Source organism: Tupaia chinensis, unplaced genomic scaffold, assembly GCF_000334495.1.
Source record: "Tupaia chinensis unplaced genomic scaffold, TupChi_1.0 Scaffold000625_1, whole genome shotgun sequence".
Lineage (NCBI taxonomy): Eukaryota > Metazoa > Chordata > Mammalia > Scandentia > Tupaiidae > Tupaia > Tupaia belangeri.
The window spans coordinates 543,508-564,038 of NW_006160145.1; the positions used below are offsets into that span (position 1 = coordinate 543,508).

Consider the following 20,531-nt stretch of genomic DNA (forward strand, 5'->3'; position numbering starts at 1 on the left):
GAATAAATGATAAACATAAATCATTTAATATAAGTTCTGTGGGGAAAAGTGCCACAGGGCTTGGAGACCTCAAGGGACTGAGGACTGCCACTGAGAAAGTGCTGTTTGAATGAAGACTCGAGGGAGGAGGACAGAGACGTAGAAACAGAGACGTGTAGCGGGTCTTGGGCACGCACGCATACGCACCCGGCATGAGTTTAAGCCACCAGGTCCAGGACTTGAACCACAGTCGACTACATGGGAGTCCAGCGACATAGCCATTATACCAACTGCTGGTGCCGGTAGCTTGCTTTTCTACTTTCTCTCTCTCTCTCTCATCAAATTAGAATAAATGAGTAAAATTAAATAACTGATTTTTATAAGTAAATACCATTCTGCCCATACCAATGAAAAGGCCAGTTCCTACTGCTTGCTCTTTGTTCTGTACCTGGGTCCTATGGATATTACTGGAGTCAAGTCCTGATCGGTTATGGACTGACTAGGATCTTGGGTTGTCAAGTGAAGATGCTGTCCTTATAAATTCACTTAATCTGAGGAGTGAAAGAGACTTCAGCAGCCCTAAGCCCTTGTCAGCCGGGCCTCGCACTGTCTCCTCGCTCTAGGAAGAAAGGCAAGCCTGACAGACCCGTGCTTCCGACAGCAGGCTCCTTTCCCCCCGTGGCCTCATCCACTCGCAGTGTGAAGAAGAGGACTGGGATTAAGGTGCGGATTTCCTGCTCCATTCCTGTCCTCGGCATCAGCAGCCACTCATTCACAGCAGGACAAGGGAGAGGCCAGCGGCAGCCCTCAAGGTTAGGGTAGGTAGGAGTCTAAGCCTCTGCCCCGTCTCTGCAGGTGTCTCCTGTCCTATCCCGTCCTGTCTGTTTACTTATTTTAATTTGCCAGAAGACATTTGCGATGGCCAGAGAGACGTCGGGGTAGGGGGATGAGAAACCACCCCCTTATTGGGGATGGCCACACAGCAATACCTTCTTCTCCACTTCTCCCTCCTTTAGGGATTTTGGGCACACACATGCATACGTGCACACACACGCACAGGCCCTGTGTCATTTGCAAGCCACTAGGTCCAGGGCTCAAACCACACAGTATGGGATCCACGATGTGGGATCTGTACCATGTGAGATCCAGCTGCCTTCACCACCACGCCACCAGCTGGCCCCATGTTTATTTCTAAATTAAGAATCAAGTGAAGCGTACTCACTGTAAGGGTGTGTGATTGAATCTGAGATGTGCTGAATTTACGCTCACTAACTGCATAAGATCTTTAATATCGCAGACCTTTTGCAAAGTCCATCAAAACCATATCAAGTCTGGGTGTCTGAGGCTGCATTGTGGGTAGTCTCTTCCACATACACCCAGCTTTCCGGGTGCCCTGCATTGTTTTCTGCAGCTCTCCCCATAACTCTCCTCCCCAGCACACAGCCATACCAGTTACCGTGCTTCAAGGCCCTCTTCTGCCATGTACCTTGCCTGCTCCCCTCATTGTAAATAATGCAGCCAGTCTTTTTTTCCTCCCCAAGATTTGCTACAGAGCACGTGTACTCACTAGAAAGAAAGAGAGAGAGGGAAAGTGACAAATCACTCCCCAGGGAAGATGGCCATGCTGCAATCCCTTCTCTATTTTCCTAGGGTTCTCTCTCTCTGGGGTTTTTGGCATACCTGCATACATGCCTGGCATGTTTTTCAAGCTGCCAGGTCTGGGACTTGAACTGCACAGTCAGCCATGTGGGACCCAGCAGCCTTAACTACCACTCTATCAGCTGGTCCCAGTCCTCTCCCCCCCACCCCCCGTTTTTTTTTGTTTTTGTTTTTGTTTTGGAGAAGTTTTTACTATAGGGTATATGCACTCGCCAGAAAGACAGAGAGAGACAGAGAGACAGAAAGTGAGAAATCACCCCCCGGTGGGATGGCCACCCTGCAATCCCTTTTCCTCCATTCTCCTCTCAGGATCCTGGGCGCGCATGCACACGCGCCCGGCGTGAGTTTAAGTCACCGGGTCCGGGACTCTAATTGTGGTTGGCTACATGGGAGTCCAGTGACATAGCCATTACACTGACTGCTGGTCCCAAGTTCTTTTTAAAATAAGTGCCTATATATTTTTTTCTCCCATTGTTTTTAATAAAAGTTACAGACTGATATCTCTTTGGACCCTCTCAGTAACAAATGCTGTTTGTATGGGTAAGTGGATAAGTCTGAGATCTGTCAGGCTTGTTCCCAGTTTCCTTGCTTAAAGAACATTTCCCTCGGCTGAAGTAAGGCAGGGGTTTAAATTAAATCATAAAAAGAGCTATGGCAGTTTCACTTTTCCTTCTTTTTTAATGTAGTCTGTGTGGAAAGCTTTCTTAGGATAAACTTACTTAATGTTTAAATCCGCTCGTTTAGAGACACGATGTGTCTTTCACATTTCTAGGGGAAGTTACCGCTGCCAGAACTTCAGTCCATCACTGAAGCCGCGTCTAACACAGCCTGCATCTCGTGGCGTCTGTGTCTCAGGCCCTGACGTTGCTTCCTCCCTTAGCCATGCTGGAGAACACTCCATGACGAGACCCCAGCACAGATGTCAGCTTCTTCCCCTTTCCTGCTCTAAGAGGAGGCTGGGAGGGAAGGTCTGCTGAAGCCTGTCAGCTCTCAGCTCTGGGCAGAGCAGATTCCCCCACCATGAATGAAGCGTGCTCTAGGAGAGAATTCAGCTCCAGAATATGTAGTCGAAGGGGGAGCTGGCAGGTGGCGTGGTGGTTAAGGGCGCTGGGCTCCCATATGGCTAACCGTGGTTCGAGTCCCAGATCTGGTGGCTTGCTTTCTCACTTTCCTTCTCGCTCTTGCTCTGTTCTTCTCTGGTCAAATTAAAATAAATGAATAAATAAAGTTAAATATAATAATTCTTTAAAAAATGTAACCGAAGGGAAATCCACACACAAGTGTGTGAGCACATATTTGGGGTCGCGTGCTTTTCTTAGCTTTTTAAAAATCTCTTGCTGACCCACTCACCTCATCAGGAGGTAAACCAGAAATTGCGATGTTCAGGTCTTTAGCCTGTTCTGTTTCCTATCTAGCAATGCCCTTTTTTTTTTTTTTTTTTTAATTAAAAAGGGGACATTTTTTTTAATCACACGGGCGGAAAAAAATTCGTTTGTTTTTTTTGTTTTCTAAGAAATCCCCTTTTTTTTTTTTTTTTTTTTAATTCAACAGAGGACATGTTTGTTCATCAGAAGGGGCGGGGGGAGCAAGCAAGCACCCCCAGTGGGGCATGGTCACACTGCAGTCCTCTCTCCTCCATCTCTCCCTCCTGTTGAGATCTTGGGTATGCATACACATGCACCTGGTGTGGCTTTCAAGCTGCCAGTCCAGGACTTGAACCACGCAGACTGGCTGTGTGAAATCCAGCCCGTGCAACCACCAGGCTGGCCCTGTACTGCACCTTTAAGCCTAGCTAGTAACATAACCTTTACTTTAAAACCTCCTGCCAGGAATTTTGTTCAGCAGTAATTGCTGGATGAGGACCAATTTAAGTAGCCATTACCTCTGTCAATATAATTTCTTTTGTCATCACCAAGGAGAGGACAGCACAGGGCCACGAGGGTGAGACATCTTCACTTGTCCCTCAGCTATGGTCAGCAGCCTAGGCGTCCCCTGGATCCAAGGGGGTCTGCATGCTTCCATTAGCAGTTTCATTGACGGTGGTTCCTAAGTACCCGCTTAGAGTAGCTGAGCTCTCTGATTTAGATTAAAAAAAAAAAAAACAAACAGACAAGTGAATTGATTTGCCCAAGTGGCATGGTAAAGCTTCATGTCATGGAACGTCACTCTTGGTGAAAGGTCCTCTGGCCTCTGTCACAGCCTCTGAAGGAAGAAGTCATCACAGTGTTTTCCCCACACATTTCTTTCAAGTGTATCTATTATCCGGTGTGGTACCAAAGCCCCTCCTGCCACCCATGGTAGAAGTTTCTTGAGAATACTTCAAAGCCATTTTGTGTAGCAGCTCTTCCCCGTAACCTTCTCCCCCACCACACAACCATACCAGTTACACGCGCTTCCAGGCCCTCTCCTGCTCCCCTAGCTGTAAGTAATGCAGCCAGTCCCCCCCACCCCCGGTGGTGGACAACCGGAAGGTACACTTCTACTGCCTTTTCTAAAAACAGGCTTTATTTTACTAAAGAAGTATCATGAAGTAATGTTATGAGACAGTTTAAATTATAATAAAATGAAACATTCACAACGTGTTTCTAAGTTTCCAAACCGTTTTGATTTTATAGCTGCATAATTTTAAGTGCAGTTGGATAGAGAGGGAAGGAGAAAGATGCTATAAAAAGCCACTTACCTGTTAAGAGGGTGATGCTATCTGCATTTTCCACCCAAACACCTTATACTTCATTCCGCTCACCAGAAAGCTTCCTGTAAGACCACTTTTCTAAAAGGCAGAAGAAGTAGAAGCCTAAGGCCAGCCAGCGGCATGGTGGGTAAGGCAGCTGGATCCCATATGGCTAACTGTGCAGTTCACGTCCTGGATGCGACAGCTTGAAAAATATGCGGGGTGTTTGTGTGTGTGTGCCCAAAATCCCCAAAGGAGAAAGGACAAGGGGTTGCAGTGTGGCCGTCCCTCCCAGGGGTGCTTTCTCACTTTCTCTCTTTCTCCCTCTCCTGATTCCTCTCTCAGACAAGTGTACACATGCTCTGGACATTTTCTAAAAAGAAGAAAATGTAGGCTATTCGAGCAGGGCTATAAGAAAACCTTTAGAACATTCCACTGTTCACAAAGGCCTCGGTTCCAGTATTTATGACTTTGCCGTCAAACTTGAATAATAACTCCCATTGCATTATCGGTTTAATTATTGTTCACATCTCAGAAATGTATTACATTAGATCATCAGTGACATCATCATGCGTTTTTCTATGCAAAAATGCATCATGATTTTAGTGACAATGCAATGTAATAGGTGACATAATAAGAATATTAGTCTTGGGCCAGCAGGTGTTGTGGAGGTTAAGGTGCTGGATCCTACATAGTTGGCTGCCTGTTCAAGTCCTTGACCCAGCAGCTTGAAAATCGTACTGGACACATGTGCGTGCATGCCCACCCAAAATAAAGCCCAAAAAGAGATGAGAAGAGATTGTGGTATGGCCTTCTCTCCAGGGGTCAGGGGGTCATCTTTAATTTTCCCCCTCTCTCTCTGTCTCTGTCCCTATCTCTCTCTAGTGAGTGCATGCACCCTATAACAAAAAGTAAAAAATATATATAAAAGTATTACTCTTATACCATGAGAAGAAATTTGTTGGAGGAGGAGAGAGTTGGGCAGTAAGACAAAAGCTAGAGGGATTGGATGGCATTGCAACAGTAAAATATGACCCTCTGCAAGGTAATCCTACACAGGGAGGTTCCCATTTTAAGTCCAGAGACCTCCCTGAATATCCAGGGCCTGTGCTTGCCTGTTATCCAAGCCTGGCTGAAGGCTTGGGGGGGAACTGTGGCTTCAGGGCTCCTCAGTCCAGACCTTTCCCAGTGGCAGCATTCCTGGGTGTGAATCCACATCGTGCCTTAGCAGAGACCTCCCTGAATATCCAGGGCCTGTGCTTGCCTGTTATCCAAGCCTGGCTGAAGGCTTGGGGGGGAACTGTGGCTTCAGGGCTCCTCAGTCCAGACCTTTCCCAGTGGCAGCATTCCTGGGTGTGAATCCACATCGTGCCTTAGCAGAAGCCTTACACCAGGGCAGATCAGTTTACGTCTCTGTTCTTTGTCTGCGATGGAGCGAGACTACTGTCCTCCTGCCAGGGGAGCCTTGGGAAACACCATTAATGGAAACTGCTGCCATTACAGGGCTCTGTAACATAATTCTGTTTCTCACTTTCTTGCTCATATAAGGCATAAATTTTTTAAATAAAAATTAAAAATAAGCAACCTAGAGGGAGTCATTAAGAGCAAAGAGGTGGAAACAGCAGATGGCGTAACAGGTACGGTTATGTCACTGGACTCCCACACAGTTGGCCGTGGTTGGACACCCGGACACCCAGTGGCTTAAAACTAATGCTGAGCACATGTGAATGCAAGCCCAAGATCCCCAGAGGAGGATGGGCCAGTAGGGATTGTTCTATGGCCATTTCCCCTGGGGATTTCTCTCTTTCTGTCTCTCTCGTTAAATGTTAATTCAGCCTAGTATAGTCTCTGTTAGCCTATTTTTTTAAAGCTTAACACTCTTTGTTTTAATATTTAACTTTATATATACACACACACACACACATATATATATGTATGTATGTATATGAAATATTTCTGGAGGGAGAGACAGAGAGAGAAGGGGGAAAAGTCAAAAGGCAAGCCTCCAGGTCCAGGACTCGAACCACGGTCGGCCATATGGGAGTCCAGTGCCCTTCACTGCCACAACACCTGCCGGCCCCTGTAGCCTATTTTCATACTGTAAGGCAGTGAGTTCACATCATCTCATCTGTTTAATGCCCTTTAGAGAGCACAGAGCAAACTGCAGCTAATTTTCAAATCTAAGTATCTTAGGGCTTAGATAAGGGAGTAGTTTAATCTGAATTAATTGCTGTTTTCCTTCAGAAGACTGATAGAAATGAGCTCTCTACTGCCTGTTGCACCTCCTACCCCTTAACACACACACACATACACACACACACACTGAAAGTTGAAATTAGACCCACACTCTGATCACTTCTAATAGCCAATTGAGTACACTAAAGATTGTGAACTAGCTTTAGCTGAAAAAGAAATAAATAACTTTTGGGTCCAGCAGGTGGCATGGTGGTTGGGGCACTGAACTCTCCCATGGCTGGCTACAGTCAGACCTGGTGGCTTGCTTTCTCTGTTTCTCTGTCTCTCTCTCTGTCTCTGTCTGGTGAGTGCATGTGTCCTATAGCAAATTAAAAATAAAAACAAATGAAACTAAATCATTCTTTTAAAAACTTGCCTTGGGATGATTTCTTATTTATTGCTGTATTTCAGGGAGACAACGCTAATAATAATAGTTTATCATGTGTTAGGCCTTGTTCCAATTCTTTTTTTTTTTTACTTTCTTTTTTTTTCTTTGTTTATTAATTTATTTTTCTTTTTTTAACATTAATATGCTATACATCATTACAGTATACAAACTGAATTTTTCATCCGAAATACACTGTCTGTTGGCTCAATCAAGCACATCAACATACGTGTTATCAACAAACAATTTTTCATTTCTTATGTCTTGTATATTTTGCGTTTTTGTTTTTGTTTTTGTTTTTGCCATCCTTGATTCCCTATCCCTAACCCTCTGCCCTATCCAACCCTCCTCCCATTGTCTCTGGTATCCATGATTGCTTTCTATGCCTATCCTCCTCCCCCATTTAATTGATTTGCTAATGAACTTAATTTGTCTAAATATTTGCAATAGCAAGCACAGCTGATATATACATATACAAGAACCCAAGTCTGACTTTAGGCATAAACCTCAGTGAGTAGAATGAACATACTATAAAATAGTACCTAGCTGGGACTATATAGCTTACTGTGATCATCAAATACAGAGTTTTTTCTTTAAATTTTGGTAACAGTTTTAGTATTTTTTTCCTCTGAATTTTTTTTTTTAATTTACATTCATTCCCTGAGCATCATCACAACATACTAAATGTGGTTTCCTCTCTAGAGTAAACTGCATAGTGGCTTAATCATGCATATAATCATCCATAAAATTCCATTACTACTTTCACATATATATATGTTTTTTACCCCATGTCTGACCCTCTGCCCTATTCCACTCTCTTATTACACTATCTCTGCTGTCTACAGTTGTCTTCAATTCCTTTTCTCCCAACATTTTGTTGACCACACCATATCATAAGTAATCTAACTACTTTCAACAGCAAGTTCAGCTGGTGGTTTCAAGAAAGGCAGTTTTGAACTGGTAAGGATATTTCCTTGAAATTTGAAGCCTAGAAACAGGTTAGTATTTTGTTCAAATAGTAGGTACATGAATCTATCGACAGCTCAAGACAGGATAAAAATCCTTAAAACTGGACAACAAAGCGTAGAATAAAAGCAGCAATATCTTAGTCAAGTCACAGAATGCTGTTTCATCAGTTCAGACTCATGTACTTAATCTTTCTTCTGTTTCTGTTGAGGGAAAGATCTTCCAGATTGAACTCTGGGATATAATACTCAACTCCAGACTTTGTCCCTACAATTAAGTTGCCCATTTTCTTAGTTTTTGAACTCTTATTTCTGTGTGTCTGCATTTAATTTTACATTGAATTCTCCACAACCTAATGAAGTAGATACTGTTAGGGAACTGAATTTCCCGATGAGAAAGCAGTGCGCAGGGTGGTTAAGGACAGCTCATCCTGCTTTACAGAGCCAGTCGTAGAGACGAGATTCAGTCCCGCAGCCTGGCTCTGCTCACTCTGGGCCCGCAGACCCTCTGTGCATAACGCTGAGGGAACCACGAGAACTTGCCATGGTGCTGGCTGTGTCCCCTTGACTCTTAGGAAGTTGTGACGCTTCTCGGTTCATGTGTGGCATGTCTTTACTGTAACTAACCCTAAAGGATCCTAAGGAACCAACCAGGGTTCTTTTTACCAACTTAAGAGACTTGGAAGGTAAGATTTCTTTTTAACACGCAAGCTGTGACCCAGCTGTGTTAGAAAGTGGGAAATGCTCTTCTAGGAACTTGGTCGACAGAATTAATATGAGGAGACAGGACATTTCCCTAACGTTTACGATGGTAGGAGTTCCTGAGAACTCCGTTTGCTCTGAACGACTTTCAGCCACAGGATAAATTCTGCCTTCATCCTTCAGGGCACTTATAATTCGACAAGGGATATTAAATATTTAGTTGTTTTTCAGAACACCCTTGTAGGATAGGTTAATATTAATAACCCAATTTATGCAGGAGCTCCTGTAAGCCCGGGAAAGGACATGGCTATGTCTAAGATCTCATAGCAGCTCCAGATTCAGAAATGCCCTCCTTGGGGTTTTGCAGTTAGTTGGTATCGCCTTGTAGTCTCTTAGTTCTAAGAACAACCAAACTGCCAAGGTTTGAATTAGCTGCTCTGTGCTTTCCAAGCAAGCACAGTGTGTTAAGTACAGAAAAGTACTTCACCTGGAACCTTGTTATTGAAAGCATTTTATTCATGTGGTCCCTATCCAAAACAAAGGCAAAAACCTCTCAAGGTTAATCTAAGCCAGAGAATCCCTTATTTTTGTGTCAGCAAAAAGTAAGCCACATGCGTAGAGGGGGACTTGTTCTTTCCAGGTGTCTTTCCATTAGTTCCTCTCCAATATTTTCCTACATTTGTTTTTTGTTTTTCTTTTTGTTTTATGGAGAGGTTTTCGCTATAGGGCACATGCGCTCGCCAGAAAGACAGACAGAGACAGAAAGCGAGAAATCACCCCCCAGGGGGGATGGCCACACCGCACTCCCTTCTCCTCCATTCTCCTCTTGGGATCTTGGGCATGCACACACACATAAACGCGCAGCATGAGTTTAAGCCACCAGGTCCAGGACTCGAACCGCGGTCGACTACATGGGAGTCCAGCAACATAGCCATTACACTAACTGCTGGTTTCCCTGCATTTGTTTAATGAGAATACCATTCACCTCTGTTGGGAAAGCAACGAATATTTTCCCATGTCAGCAACTCGTTTAGTTTCCCTTTAAGCTGAAACAGACCTGTACAAAGATTAGTTCTTTCTGAAGTGCTTCACTTTCCCCTTTAACAACTAGAAGAAGTAATTAAAAATGAAGCAATTCGACTTTCTGTTATTAATCTGGCTACTTATACAAATCGCACCAGAACTCTAAACTACTCTGTTTTCAACTCTCAGCCTGATGTCAGCCTGTGAAAATTAATATTACTAGTTCTAATCTTAAAGCGTGTAGTTTTGTTGAATCACTTTGTTACTGCCTACTTCCCAGAAATAACCTAACAGAAACCAAAACCTCTAGTTCTTTCTTCCATTCTAATCCTTCTTCTACGCTCCTTCTAAGAGATGGTCGCCCCAGTTCCCTGAGATGAAGGGCATTCTTAGGCTGCACAAGGCTTGCTTCAAAACGCATCTGAATTTGAGGTTGTGCAGGAGGACTAAGGATCTTTTAGCTTTAGGGTCTTATGCAAATTATATCTTATAAATTACCAATAAGGCACTTCTTTTTATACTTCAGATATTTTAAAAGATGAAACCAATTAATATTTACAGTGGGAAGAGGATGAGAAAGAGTGCAAATGTTGGGAGAGAAAGCCAACTCTGGAAAACACGGAATTTCACTAGGCTTTAGCGTTAAAGGCCTGTCCTTTGCCTTTGTCATGTTACATTTTACACAGCCTGCACCAAGGTAGAAATGCTCTAAACCACATTGTCGTCACCAGTGTTTCCTCTTGCTTTTGGAAGTCATGCTTATTTATATCCCAGTTAAGAACTGTCTCTGAGAAGTAGATGTTCTTCATAGTAAACTCTAATCGTTTGGGTGTGCAGGTGCCGATTGCTGTCTTCACCCTGTTTTATCACTCCTACGCTTAGCTCCCCTGTACTTAAATGCGTGTGCAAGGCAGGGAAAACAGAAACGGAGGCATATCAAAATGGGGGCAGACCTCTGTCCTTTCACAGAAGAGTCTAGAAAAGGAAAGTGGCTGACATCGCTTCTGGCTTCTTTCCCATCAGCCCTCCGTGGGCATGCACACACCTGCTCATGTACACACACCACACAGCACACACATAGACACATCCCACACCCCTGTCTCTGACAAATTGTACTTCTCATTGCCTCCCAGACGAATGAGAATTCTTGTTCCTGTCATTTCCCAGCATATTATTGTTCCTTGACGAGAATAAGGCCGTCTCTATTTTTTCTGCTGAAGCAGTAGCACCGTCCCATCGCACAGTGCACAGGACTCTGGATCCCACACAGCTAATGGCGGTTTGGATCCTGCTCCCATCAGCTTGAAAAACACACTGGGCCTGTGTGCATATGTACCCGGGGTCCTGACGGGAAGGAGAAATGGAGGCAGAGGGGTTGTGGCATGGCCCTGCTCCATTGGGGAGTGCCTTCTCCCTCTCTCTGGTGAGCACATGCACTCACTGACAAGAGAAAAGGGAAAAAAAAATAAAAACTTTGCAACATTTTAATGAAAATTAAGTGGAAGAAAAAGTCAAGCCACTTGACACATTGCAGCTCCCTCCTTGTATTAGATCATCTGGAAAGTGATGACGTGTATTTTCCTATGTGTTTCTATGCAAAGATGCATCATGACTTCCTGCCTTTCCTTCAGAAGTCATGCCGCACCTCCTCCAAGCTTGCTGGGTGAAGCCCTTATCGGGCAGCAGGCTGCCTCAGTGTTGGTGGTTGTATTTACTCTTCCCCAAGTTGCCTGTAAGTTCCTCGAGAACTAAAACTCTTGAAACAAAGGTCCTCAGTGTCTGACAAGCCTTGTGGGATGTAGTAGCCGCAGGTGTGTGATCATACAGAACTGGAAAGTGGACAGGGACTCCCTGACCCCGGGTTCCCCTTACTGTAATCTCACGACGTTGGAACAACTTTTGAGTCCATTACATTTTCTTGGTACAGTAAGGAAAATGGCCTGTGATCTACTTGCTTAAATTATAGAATCTAAAGGGGCTGTCAGATTCAAAAGGATATTTCTTATACCCCCTTTGGTACAGAGAGAGCTTGATTGGGCACACATGTCTCTTTGAGATGACATTCTCTTAAAAATAAACTTTAGAGGGGACCAGCAGGTGGTGTGATGGTTAAGGTGCTGGCTGACCACAGTTTGAGTCCTGGACCTGGTGGCCTTCTCTCTCTCTCTCTCTCTCTGTCTCTCTCTCTCTGTCATGTGTGTGTGTGTGTGTGTGCATGTGTGTGTGTCTGGTCAAATTAAAATGAATGAAAGAATAAATATTAAATAAAATAATTATTTTTTAAAATAAATAAGCTTTAGAGCAAGTTTGTTCTGATAATAAAGGACAGTTACTTAAACACTCTTAACCAAAGATTTGTCTTCTAGTAGGAAAGTTGTGTCTTTCACTGTATATGCTAGATTTACATTTCAAGGTTTAATATTTTATACTTAGATAAGTCTTTATCCACATGCTTTTCAAAAGAAAAAGACTTTTTTAAAGTTTTTTTTTTCTTTAATTTGCCATAGAGCACATGCAATATGTAGAAGAGAGAGAGAGAGGGAGAGAGAGAAAGTGAGAAAGCACCCTTCCCCTGGGGGAATGACCATGCCATATCCCTTCTCCACGCTCCTCTCAGGACTTTGGGCATATGTGTACTCGAACCCAGCATGTTTTTCAAGCTGCCAGGTCTGAGAGTCAAACCGCACAGTTGGCCCTGTGGGATCCAGCCAGCCCTAACTACCACACCACCTGACTGACCTGAGAAATAAACGTATTATACTACAGGACCAGCAGATGACATAATGGTTACGTTGCTGGACTCCTAAGTAGTTGGACTGCGGTTGGACCTGGTGGCTTAAAAAACTCAGGCCAGGGCTTTCTCACTGCACGGCTGGCTGCCAAGACGGCGCCACAGAAAGACAAGAAGCCTAAGAGGTCAACCTGGAAGTTTAGTTTGGACCTTACTCATCCAGTAGAAGACGGAATTTTTGACTCTGGACATTTTGAACAGTCTCTGCAAGGAAAGGTTAAAGTCACTGGGAAAACTGGCAACCTTGGGAATGTAGTTCGCATTGAACGCCTCGAGAATGAAATCCCAGTCGTTTCTGAGAAGCAGTTCTCTAAAAGGTATTTGAAATACCTCACCAAGAAATACCTGAAGAAAAACTACCTTCGTGATTGGCTTCGTTGTGATTGCATCTGACAAGGAGACGTACGAACTTCATTACTTCCAGATTAGTCAAGATGAAGGGTCAGAGTCTTAGTTGAAGGGTCGCCTTACCGGGCTTTGCTGACTTAGTAAAGCATGCAGGGTACATGAGAGAGAATCATCTGCAAATAGACTTACTTTATTAATGAATAAAAATCACTGCTTGTAAAATTAATTAATTAATTTATTTATTTATTTAAAAAAATAAAACCTCAGGCCAGGTGAATGTGCATGCATGTCCAAGATCCTGAGAGGAGAATGGAGGAGAGGGATTGCAATGAGGCCATTTTCCCAGAGGATGATTTCTTGCTTTCTGGTTCTTTGCCTCTCTCTGTCTCTCCAGCGAGTGCATGCTCTCTATAGCAAAGAAAAACTTTAAAAAAAAAAAAAAAAAAAGATGTATTTGTTATATTACAGTCTTAAGTGTCGATTCCACCATCAACTCCCTTTAATTTCTTGGGTTTTAGTTTTTTTATAATCTTTCATCTTCCTGATGGATCTTTCACTTTAAGCTACAAGAATAGTATATTTCTCTGTTATAATTTATCTGTCTCAGACTTATTCAGGTACTGATCTGTCATCCCTAACCTTTGACAGGCAATTAGAAGGAAAACTTTTTGTTACTGTTTTTTAACCTTGAGGAAATAGTTCTTAGCAATTGAACGAGATCTTAAGGATTGGTCTTTGCTACAGCCCATCCACACACACTCCCACTCCCCCAGCTTCAGATCCTTGGTTCTTATAATCGTAACTTCATTAAAAAGTCTTGAGTCACAGTGATGATCTGGCTTCGGGTTCTCTAGCTCACTGATTTCTGTGTGATCCACTAGACAAAGATTAGCATTGTCACCTTTTTGTTCTTGTTATTTTGGGACCTTGCGCTACAGTACTGCACAAGAGAGCTGTTTCTAATGTGTTCTGTCTGTGTCTCTTGTCATTGAGGTAATTGTCATGAGAAAACCCTGGACAACAGCCATGACAAACAGAAATATTATGACAGCCCACAGTCACAGGATGCTGCTGAAGAAGAGCCCTCTGAGAGAGACACAGAGGAGGACCCTGTACTCTCTGTTGGGAACTCAGGGAGGGACTCAGATGCCCTTAGACTTGAAAGTAAGTTGATTTGACCTGAGCTGTGCTTCTGGGAAAAAAATCAACTCTCAAGCTTGAAGCTTCGCCTTTCCTGTGCTTGCTTTCAAGAGTCTGTTTTCTTCTGTTCCAGTCGCTCATTACATTGCAGAGTCACGAGGGAGGCCCTCACAGGGAGGCAGAAGACAAGCCGTAATGTGGACATGCCCTTCACACTTCCTGTTTTCTCCACCTCAGTGTCGTCTTCTGCTAGAACAAATTCAGTTCACTTATATATACACCAGCCTTTCTTCTTAATGTCATTACTCTATTGAGTAAGTCATAAAAAAAAAAAAGGAAGATACGTTATATTTACACTAACCCAATCAAATCTGAAAACTCGAAACAAGAGGCATACTTACCAGACCCTCTGAGATTCCATTTTAGGACCACATTTTGACCTGTGTGGCACTGAACCATTCCTACTAAGATCAGTCACCTCAGACTTGCCAAAAAGAACAGCTTCTTTGCACTGTTCCTCTGACCTGACCCCTTCACTGCATTTGCAGCTGTGTACAGCTCCCGCTTCCTCAGACTCTCCTCCCCTCTTGGCTTCTGGAACATCATGTGCTTAATTCTCTCCTATCCTCAAGCCGTCTCAGTTTCCTTCACTTGCTCTTTATTCTGCCCTGTGTTTGTTAAGTTAACCCAAGATCCCAGCCTTGGTCCACTCGTCTGATCCCTCGTGTCATCTCTTGGTGACTCAGATACCTTCAGATACACCAGGTGACACCAGTGGCTGCAGATCTTCATTTGCAGCGTGGATGCTCGGTACCACTGCAGGCCTTCCACCTCTTTAGTGAACTCTTTATCTAGATGTGCCACAGGCAGTGCCAAGTTAACATTTCCACACTTAAACCTGTCCTATTTTCTCCCTATTTCCTAAATTGCTTCAAATTCTATATTCCTGGTCACTGTCCGTGGCCCCATGACTCACCTGGGCACCCCGACATCCAGGCATTCTCTCTCACATGTTGAATTGTCTTATCCGTTCTTCTCCCTCTACCACTGCCTCAGTTCAGACTTTCTTCATTCCTGCCTGCACCATTGAGACAGTCTCTTAATTTGGTTCTCTAAATCCAGTCTTTTATGTGAGAGAGACCGTATGTGTGCGTGGAGGAGAAAGAGGGACATGTGTAATAGACGCAGAAGTTATAAAGCAGACGCATCCACGGGTGCTAGATTCTCGTGTGTTCAGAGTCATTTCTAAAATGCAGATGTGATCAGGTAAGTTGCCTTTGGTTTAAAATTTCTACTGGTTTTCCACTAGCTACAGGAAGAGTGTAAATGTCTTTGTGTGGGATATGAGGCAGCCTGGCCCCCGTCTCCTCTCCAGCGACACCACCCACTAGTCCTCTGCTTAGCAGGAAGGATAACCCTTGCACTGGTCCCCTCACGTGCTGTTTGGAGCCTCCATGTCCGCACAGGCTGGGCAGGGCCCCTGCCTCCTCTGCTTTCTGTGTAGCCCTGCGCCTCTCCCAGAGCCAGCTGGAATGTCACCTTCCCTGGGAGACGCTCTCAGAGGTCTCTGTGCACTCGGGTGCCCCACCGGCTGTCTTGCCCTAGTTTTTGTCAAGGCACATGTCATGCAGTAGTAGCGGTTCGTACGTCTTGTTTCCCGTCAGACTGAGCTCCTTATAGTACCGCGTCCTGCTTCACTTCATGTTCTCTGTGGACAGTACACGTTTGCTAATGAAATGTGCCTTTACTCTCCTGTGTAGGTTGGAATAACATACTTAGCATGACAAAATCTTCTATTCTTCTAAAGTTATTACATATAAAAAATGACATCTAAGAGAAACAAGCCATGCCATAAAGGGGAAGTTGTAAGCTTCACTCTTGCAGGTTTTGAAAAGCAGTGTCATCAGTTCTACTAGGAGTGATTGAGTTTTAAGGAAACTAATTCCCATTTACCATCTCAAAAGAGCTGGATGCTTCTAGATGGCCCATTTGTTTAGAGTACGGGCTACACGTCACTGGTGCCAGGCAGCCTCGTGAGCCATTTTTTTAATGTTTAATTTTTTTAGCTTTTGCTCTGGGGCATGTTCATTCAACAGAGGGAGAGAGAAAAAGTGAGAAATCACCCCACAATGATCATGCCACAGTTCCCTCTCCATTCTCTTCTCGGGATTCTGGGCACACACACTTATGCCCCCAACATGGTTTTCATGCCCCCAGGTCCAGGACTTGAACCACATAGTCAGCCATGTGGGACCTAGCACCTTAACCTCCATGCCATTTGCTGGCCTCTCGTGGTGTTTTGGACATCCTAGCACCCACACAACCACACAAACATGAGGTGGTTTGATGAACTCAGAGTCAACAGAAATGAAACTGAGTAATATAGAAGAAGGGCTGTCTATTTCATTTATAGAAATAAGCCCTATTCTGCAGTAACATGGCTGCTTAGTGACTAGGATATTCATGCTACCAAATTGAGTCTTTTTTTTTTTTTGGCCTAGCACAATTCAGAATATAACTCAACTAAAATATTGTTCTGTTTTCCCTTTTTTTAATGAACACATTATTGCTTGAAACAAATTATACCATAGTGTTGAAGTTTCTTTAGTTCCATATCTCTCTGTAGTTCCACTCTGTCTCCATACCTGCTATAAAGTGCAGTTGCCTTGACCAAGATTCAGCATTTCCCAAGTCCCTTCAAGAGCATACAAACGTCTCTTAGGGTAGAGTCCTCTTCGGACTGTAATTCAGTATGCTGATGACTCTTAGTAGATTTAGTCTCAGGTACTAACATTTCTTTGCTACATATTCAATTCTGGGAGTACCTTTTCCTTTCTTAAGAATTTTTGCTGTTAGGATGTGTGTGTTCACCAGAGAGAAACAGAGAGAGGAAAAGTGATAAATCACTCCCCAGGGGATAGGCAACACTGCAACCCTTCTCTCTTCCCCTCTTGGGATTTTCTGCATGCACACATATGTGCTTGGCGGGTTTTTAAGCCACTGGTCTGGGACCCAAACCACTCCATTGGCCATGTGGTGTCCAGCACCTTAACCTCCATGCCACCTGGCTGGCCCTGAGAGTACCTTTTCTAATCCTAGATACTGTCAACAAGTTTACAAGACAGCAACTATGGTGGAGGTCAGCATGTTCATACCAGTGGGCTTCTATAGTAAGCTTATCAGAGTCAGAATAACTTCCATTTTCTAATACAAATAGTATATTAAAATAAAAGCCAAGCATATCTATTAAAGAATTTTTGAAGGGACCAGCAGATGGCATAATGGTTATGTTGCTGGACTCCCACATAATCCACCATGGTTTGAGTCCTGGACCTGGTGACTTAAAACTCACACCAGGTGCATGTGCTTGCATGCCCAAAATCCCGAGAGAAGAATGGAGGAGAAGAGATTGTGGTGTGGCCATCCCCCTTGGTGGGTGATTTCTCACCTTCTGTATCTCTGTCTCTCCAGCAAGCACATGTACTCTATAGCAAAAATCTCTCTCAAAAAAAAATTTTTTTTGAAAAGTATTTTGGGAGAAAAATTTAAAGAAATCCAAGTAGTGGGGGTCAGCAGTTAGCGTAATGGCTATGTTGCTGGACTCCTGTGTAGTTGACCACGGTTGGAGTCCTGGACCCGGTGACTTGACACTCGCCAGGTATGTGTGCGTGCATGCCCAAGATCCCGAGAGGAGAATGGAGGAGAAGGGATTGCAGCATGGCCATCCCCCCTGGGGGGTGATTTCTCGCTTCCTCTCTCTGTCTCTCTCTGTCTTTCTGGCGAGTGCACACACCTCTCCAAAAAAAAAAAAATATATGAGTAGTTACTTTCTCTCTAATAAGCATTAACTATTATCATAATCTAGTTACTTCCTCTCTAATAAGCATTAACTATTATCATAATCACTACCTTTCACAGTACTTTATAATTTACAGTGAATTATGAATTGTGTATTAACCTAGTGAAATAGACGTTATTATTAAGCCCATCTTAGAGATGAGAAATTTGAAACTCAGAGAAGTTGAGTACCGTTCCTAAGATCATCACTAGGTGGCATAACTAAAATTCCTCTCAGACCCTCTGCTTCATGTGCTGTATTCTTTCACCATACTTCAAGTTTACAGAAATTGGAGTTTGGTGGATTGGGACTTTAATTTCTAACTGGTAAGATAATTTTTAAAGAAAACTAACATCCACTATTACTGTTATTTCCATGTCAAAAGTACAAAGATGATCTCAGGATAAAGGGGAGTCTTTGTCAAGAGTAGGCAGTTGGCAGCCTTAAACCAACAAACGCACCAACAAACGCATTCCTTTGTGAGAGAGAGAGAGGCACGCTGCAGATTTATACGCACGTCCTTTTTTTAACTTCTCATTTTACTAAGGATTAGTGAACACTGAGTCACTCATTAACATTCGAAAATCATGGCTTTGATACCTCACCATCTAGTCCAGAATTCCTCCCTGGCAAATCGTAGCAATGGAAGGAAGGTCTCTGATTTGTAGCTGGGCTCTTGTTTTCATGTCCTGGCTCAATCATTGCTAGTTACTAAGTCTTGGGCATGTTACTTAACATTCCTGGGCCGTTCTTACCTTGTTTTGTTTTTATTTTTGTTTTTGTTTTAAGTAGTTTCATAGAATGGTAGTAATTTAGGGGACCATTTCATTTTACCTGGTATGCAGTTGGAACTCAGTAAATGGTCACTTCTATAAACACAGGCATGACTCCAGTGCTTCAGGGCTTAGAGTAGAGGCTGCCTGTGAGCTGATGTCTCACAAGCACATAGTATGTGTTCAGTAAATACCTATTTGATTAAAGGGAGCCTCAACATATTTGCATAAGAGTTGTTAAAGGAAGGCTTCCCTGTTTGTTTTTCTGGGTTATCTTCTTGGAGTAGTGTTTTCTGTTGTTATACTGGGACGTAGAGATGCTTACCCCTCAGCTCCCAGCATGGGTGTCCATGTGGCCTCCTCCTGTATTCACCCATAGCGACTCATCATTCCTGTATTCCAGGGCTTCACACGATATCCGTTTATTCCTTTCCCTGTAAGAGTCTGAGGCAGGAGTTCCTAGCTGGCAGATTCCCATCCATGCAGTGATTCAGGGATCCAGGCCCTTGCATCTAGAGCTCCCCTGTTTCCAAAGTGGTGGGGAAGAATTCCAGCCTTTTAATAACCTGTTGGCCCTTGAATTTCAGGTACAGTAGTTGAGGAAAGCAATGGTTCTGATGAGATGGAGAATTCAGAGGAAACAAAGATGTCAGAAGAGATCTTGGCTTTGGTGGATGAATTCCAGCAGGCTTGGCCTCTAGAAGGCTTTGGGGGAGCACTAGAGATGAAAGGGCGGCGTTTGGACTTGCAGGGCATACGAGTGCTGAAGAAAGGTCCCCAGGATGGAGTGGCCAGAAGCTCTTGCTACGGAGACTGCAGAAGTGAAGACGACGAAGCAGCAGAATGGGTAAGGGCTTGCCAGCTCAGTCCTCACAGAATTGTAACCCAGGTCTCTGGGGGCTCCTAGTTTTCGAAGTGTGTCGTTTTGGTTATGTGTGTGACAGTACTTTCCTTCACACACCGGGACCACCTGTCCACAGAACCGACCGCTGGAGGCATTTCATGTTGCTTCTGCATTGCCAGCTCTTCAGGGAGGCGGGAGGAAGTGTCTGGGTGTGAAGCCAATCTCAGAGCCTGGGGGCTTGTCACTTCCCACTTCAGACATCTTCCTTTCCCATTTCCTTTATACACTCTTCTTGACAGGTTGTTTTGTTCATTTCACTTGCCGTTTTTATTTGGATCTTTAAGTATTCTGGTGAAGAACAGAACTTAACCCTAGCACAAGGCTGGGTCCTTTTTAAAGCCATATGCAGTCATTGACATATTTGATAATGGGTCTCATTTGTCCCTGACATGATTTTGTTTTCCTAGATCACATTCCAGGTCAAACGCGTAAAGAAACCCAAAGGTGACCATAAGAAAGCTCCTGGGAAAAAGGCAGAAGCAAATCAAGCAGAAAATGGGCATCGTTCCCAAACCAACCTGGAGATCACGGGCCCAAAGGTGGCCTCTCCTGGGCCACAAGGTGAATTCACGTGTTTAGTATGCCAATTCTCTTTACAAAGAATCGTTTCTCTTATTTGTTACTATTATTATCTTTCTTTCTTTCTTTCTTTCTTTCTTTCTTTCTTTCTTTCTTTCTTTCTTTCTTTCTTTCTTTCTTTCTTCCTTTCTTTTTAATTTGACTGGAGAGAGAAAGAAAGGAAGGTGAGAAACCAAGCCGCCAGGTCCAGGATTTGAATCATTGTTGGCCATGTGGAAATCCAGCATCTTAATCACTGTGCCACCTGCCGGCCCCCATAGTGTGCCAATTTCTTTCTCAGATTTCACTATCTCATTGGTCACATAGGATGTATTTCTGACTAATTCAAGGTCAGATGAGAAAATAAAAGGGCAGAGTGAATGAGAAACCAGTCCCTGGTATAAGAAGTTTATTTTGACATTTATTTGATTTTTTCCATTGATTGATTGACTTATATTCTTATTATCTTAAGCTTAAATAGCCCATTGATTTTTTTTAAAGAATTATTTATTTAATTTTATTTATTCATCCATTTATTTTAATTTGACCAAAGAGAGACA

At 43.5% G+C, this 20,531-nt stretch overlaps 1 protein-coding gene and 1 pseudogene across 4 annotated transcripts in view; both read left to right on the forward strand.

The window, feature by feature from the left end:
• TTC17 (tetratricopeptide repeat domain 17) overlaps positions 1-20,531 on the forward strand; it is a 166,630-nt gene that overhangs the window by 77,609 nt on the left and 68,490 nt on the right. For 2 of the 4 annotated variants that reach the window (XM_006159129.3, XM_027775997.1), the window contains exons 17-19: positions 13,752-13,922; positions 19,097-19,356; positions 19,821-19,974. In XM_006159129.3, coding sequence (XP_006159191.1) covers positions 13,752-13,922; positions 19,097-19,356; positions 19,821-19,974 — 585 coding nt within the window. The remainder of the gene's footprint in view (positions 1-13,751; positions 13,923-19,096; positions 19,357-19,820; positions 19,975-20,531) is intronic. The other 2 variants (XM_006159130.3, XM_027775998.1) reach the window with 1 other exon arrangement.
• On the forward strand, positions 12,405-12,918 carry LOC106736057 (60S ribosomal protein L22-like 1 pseudogene; annotated as a pseudogene).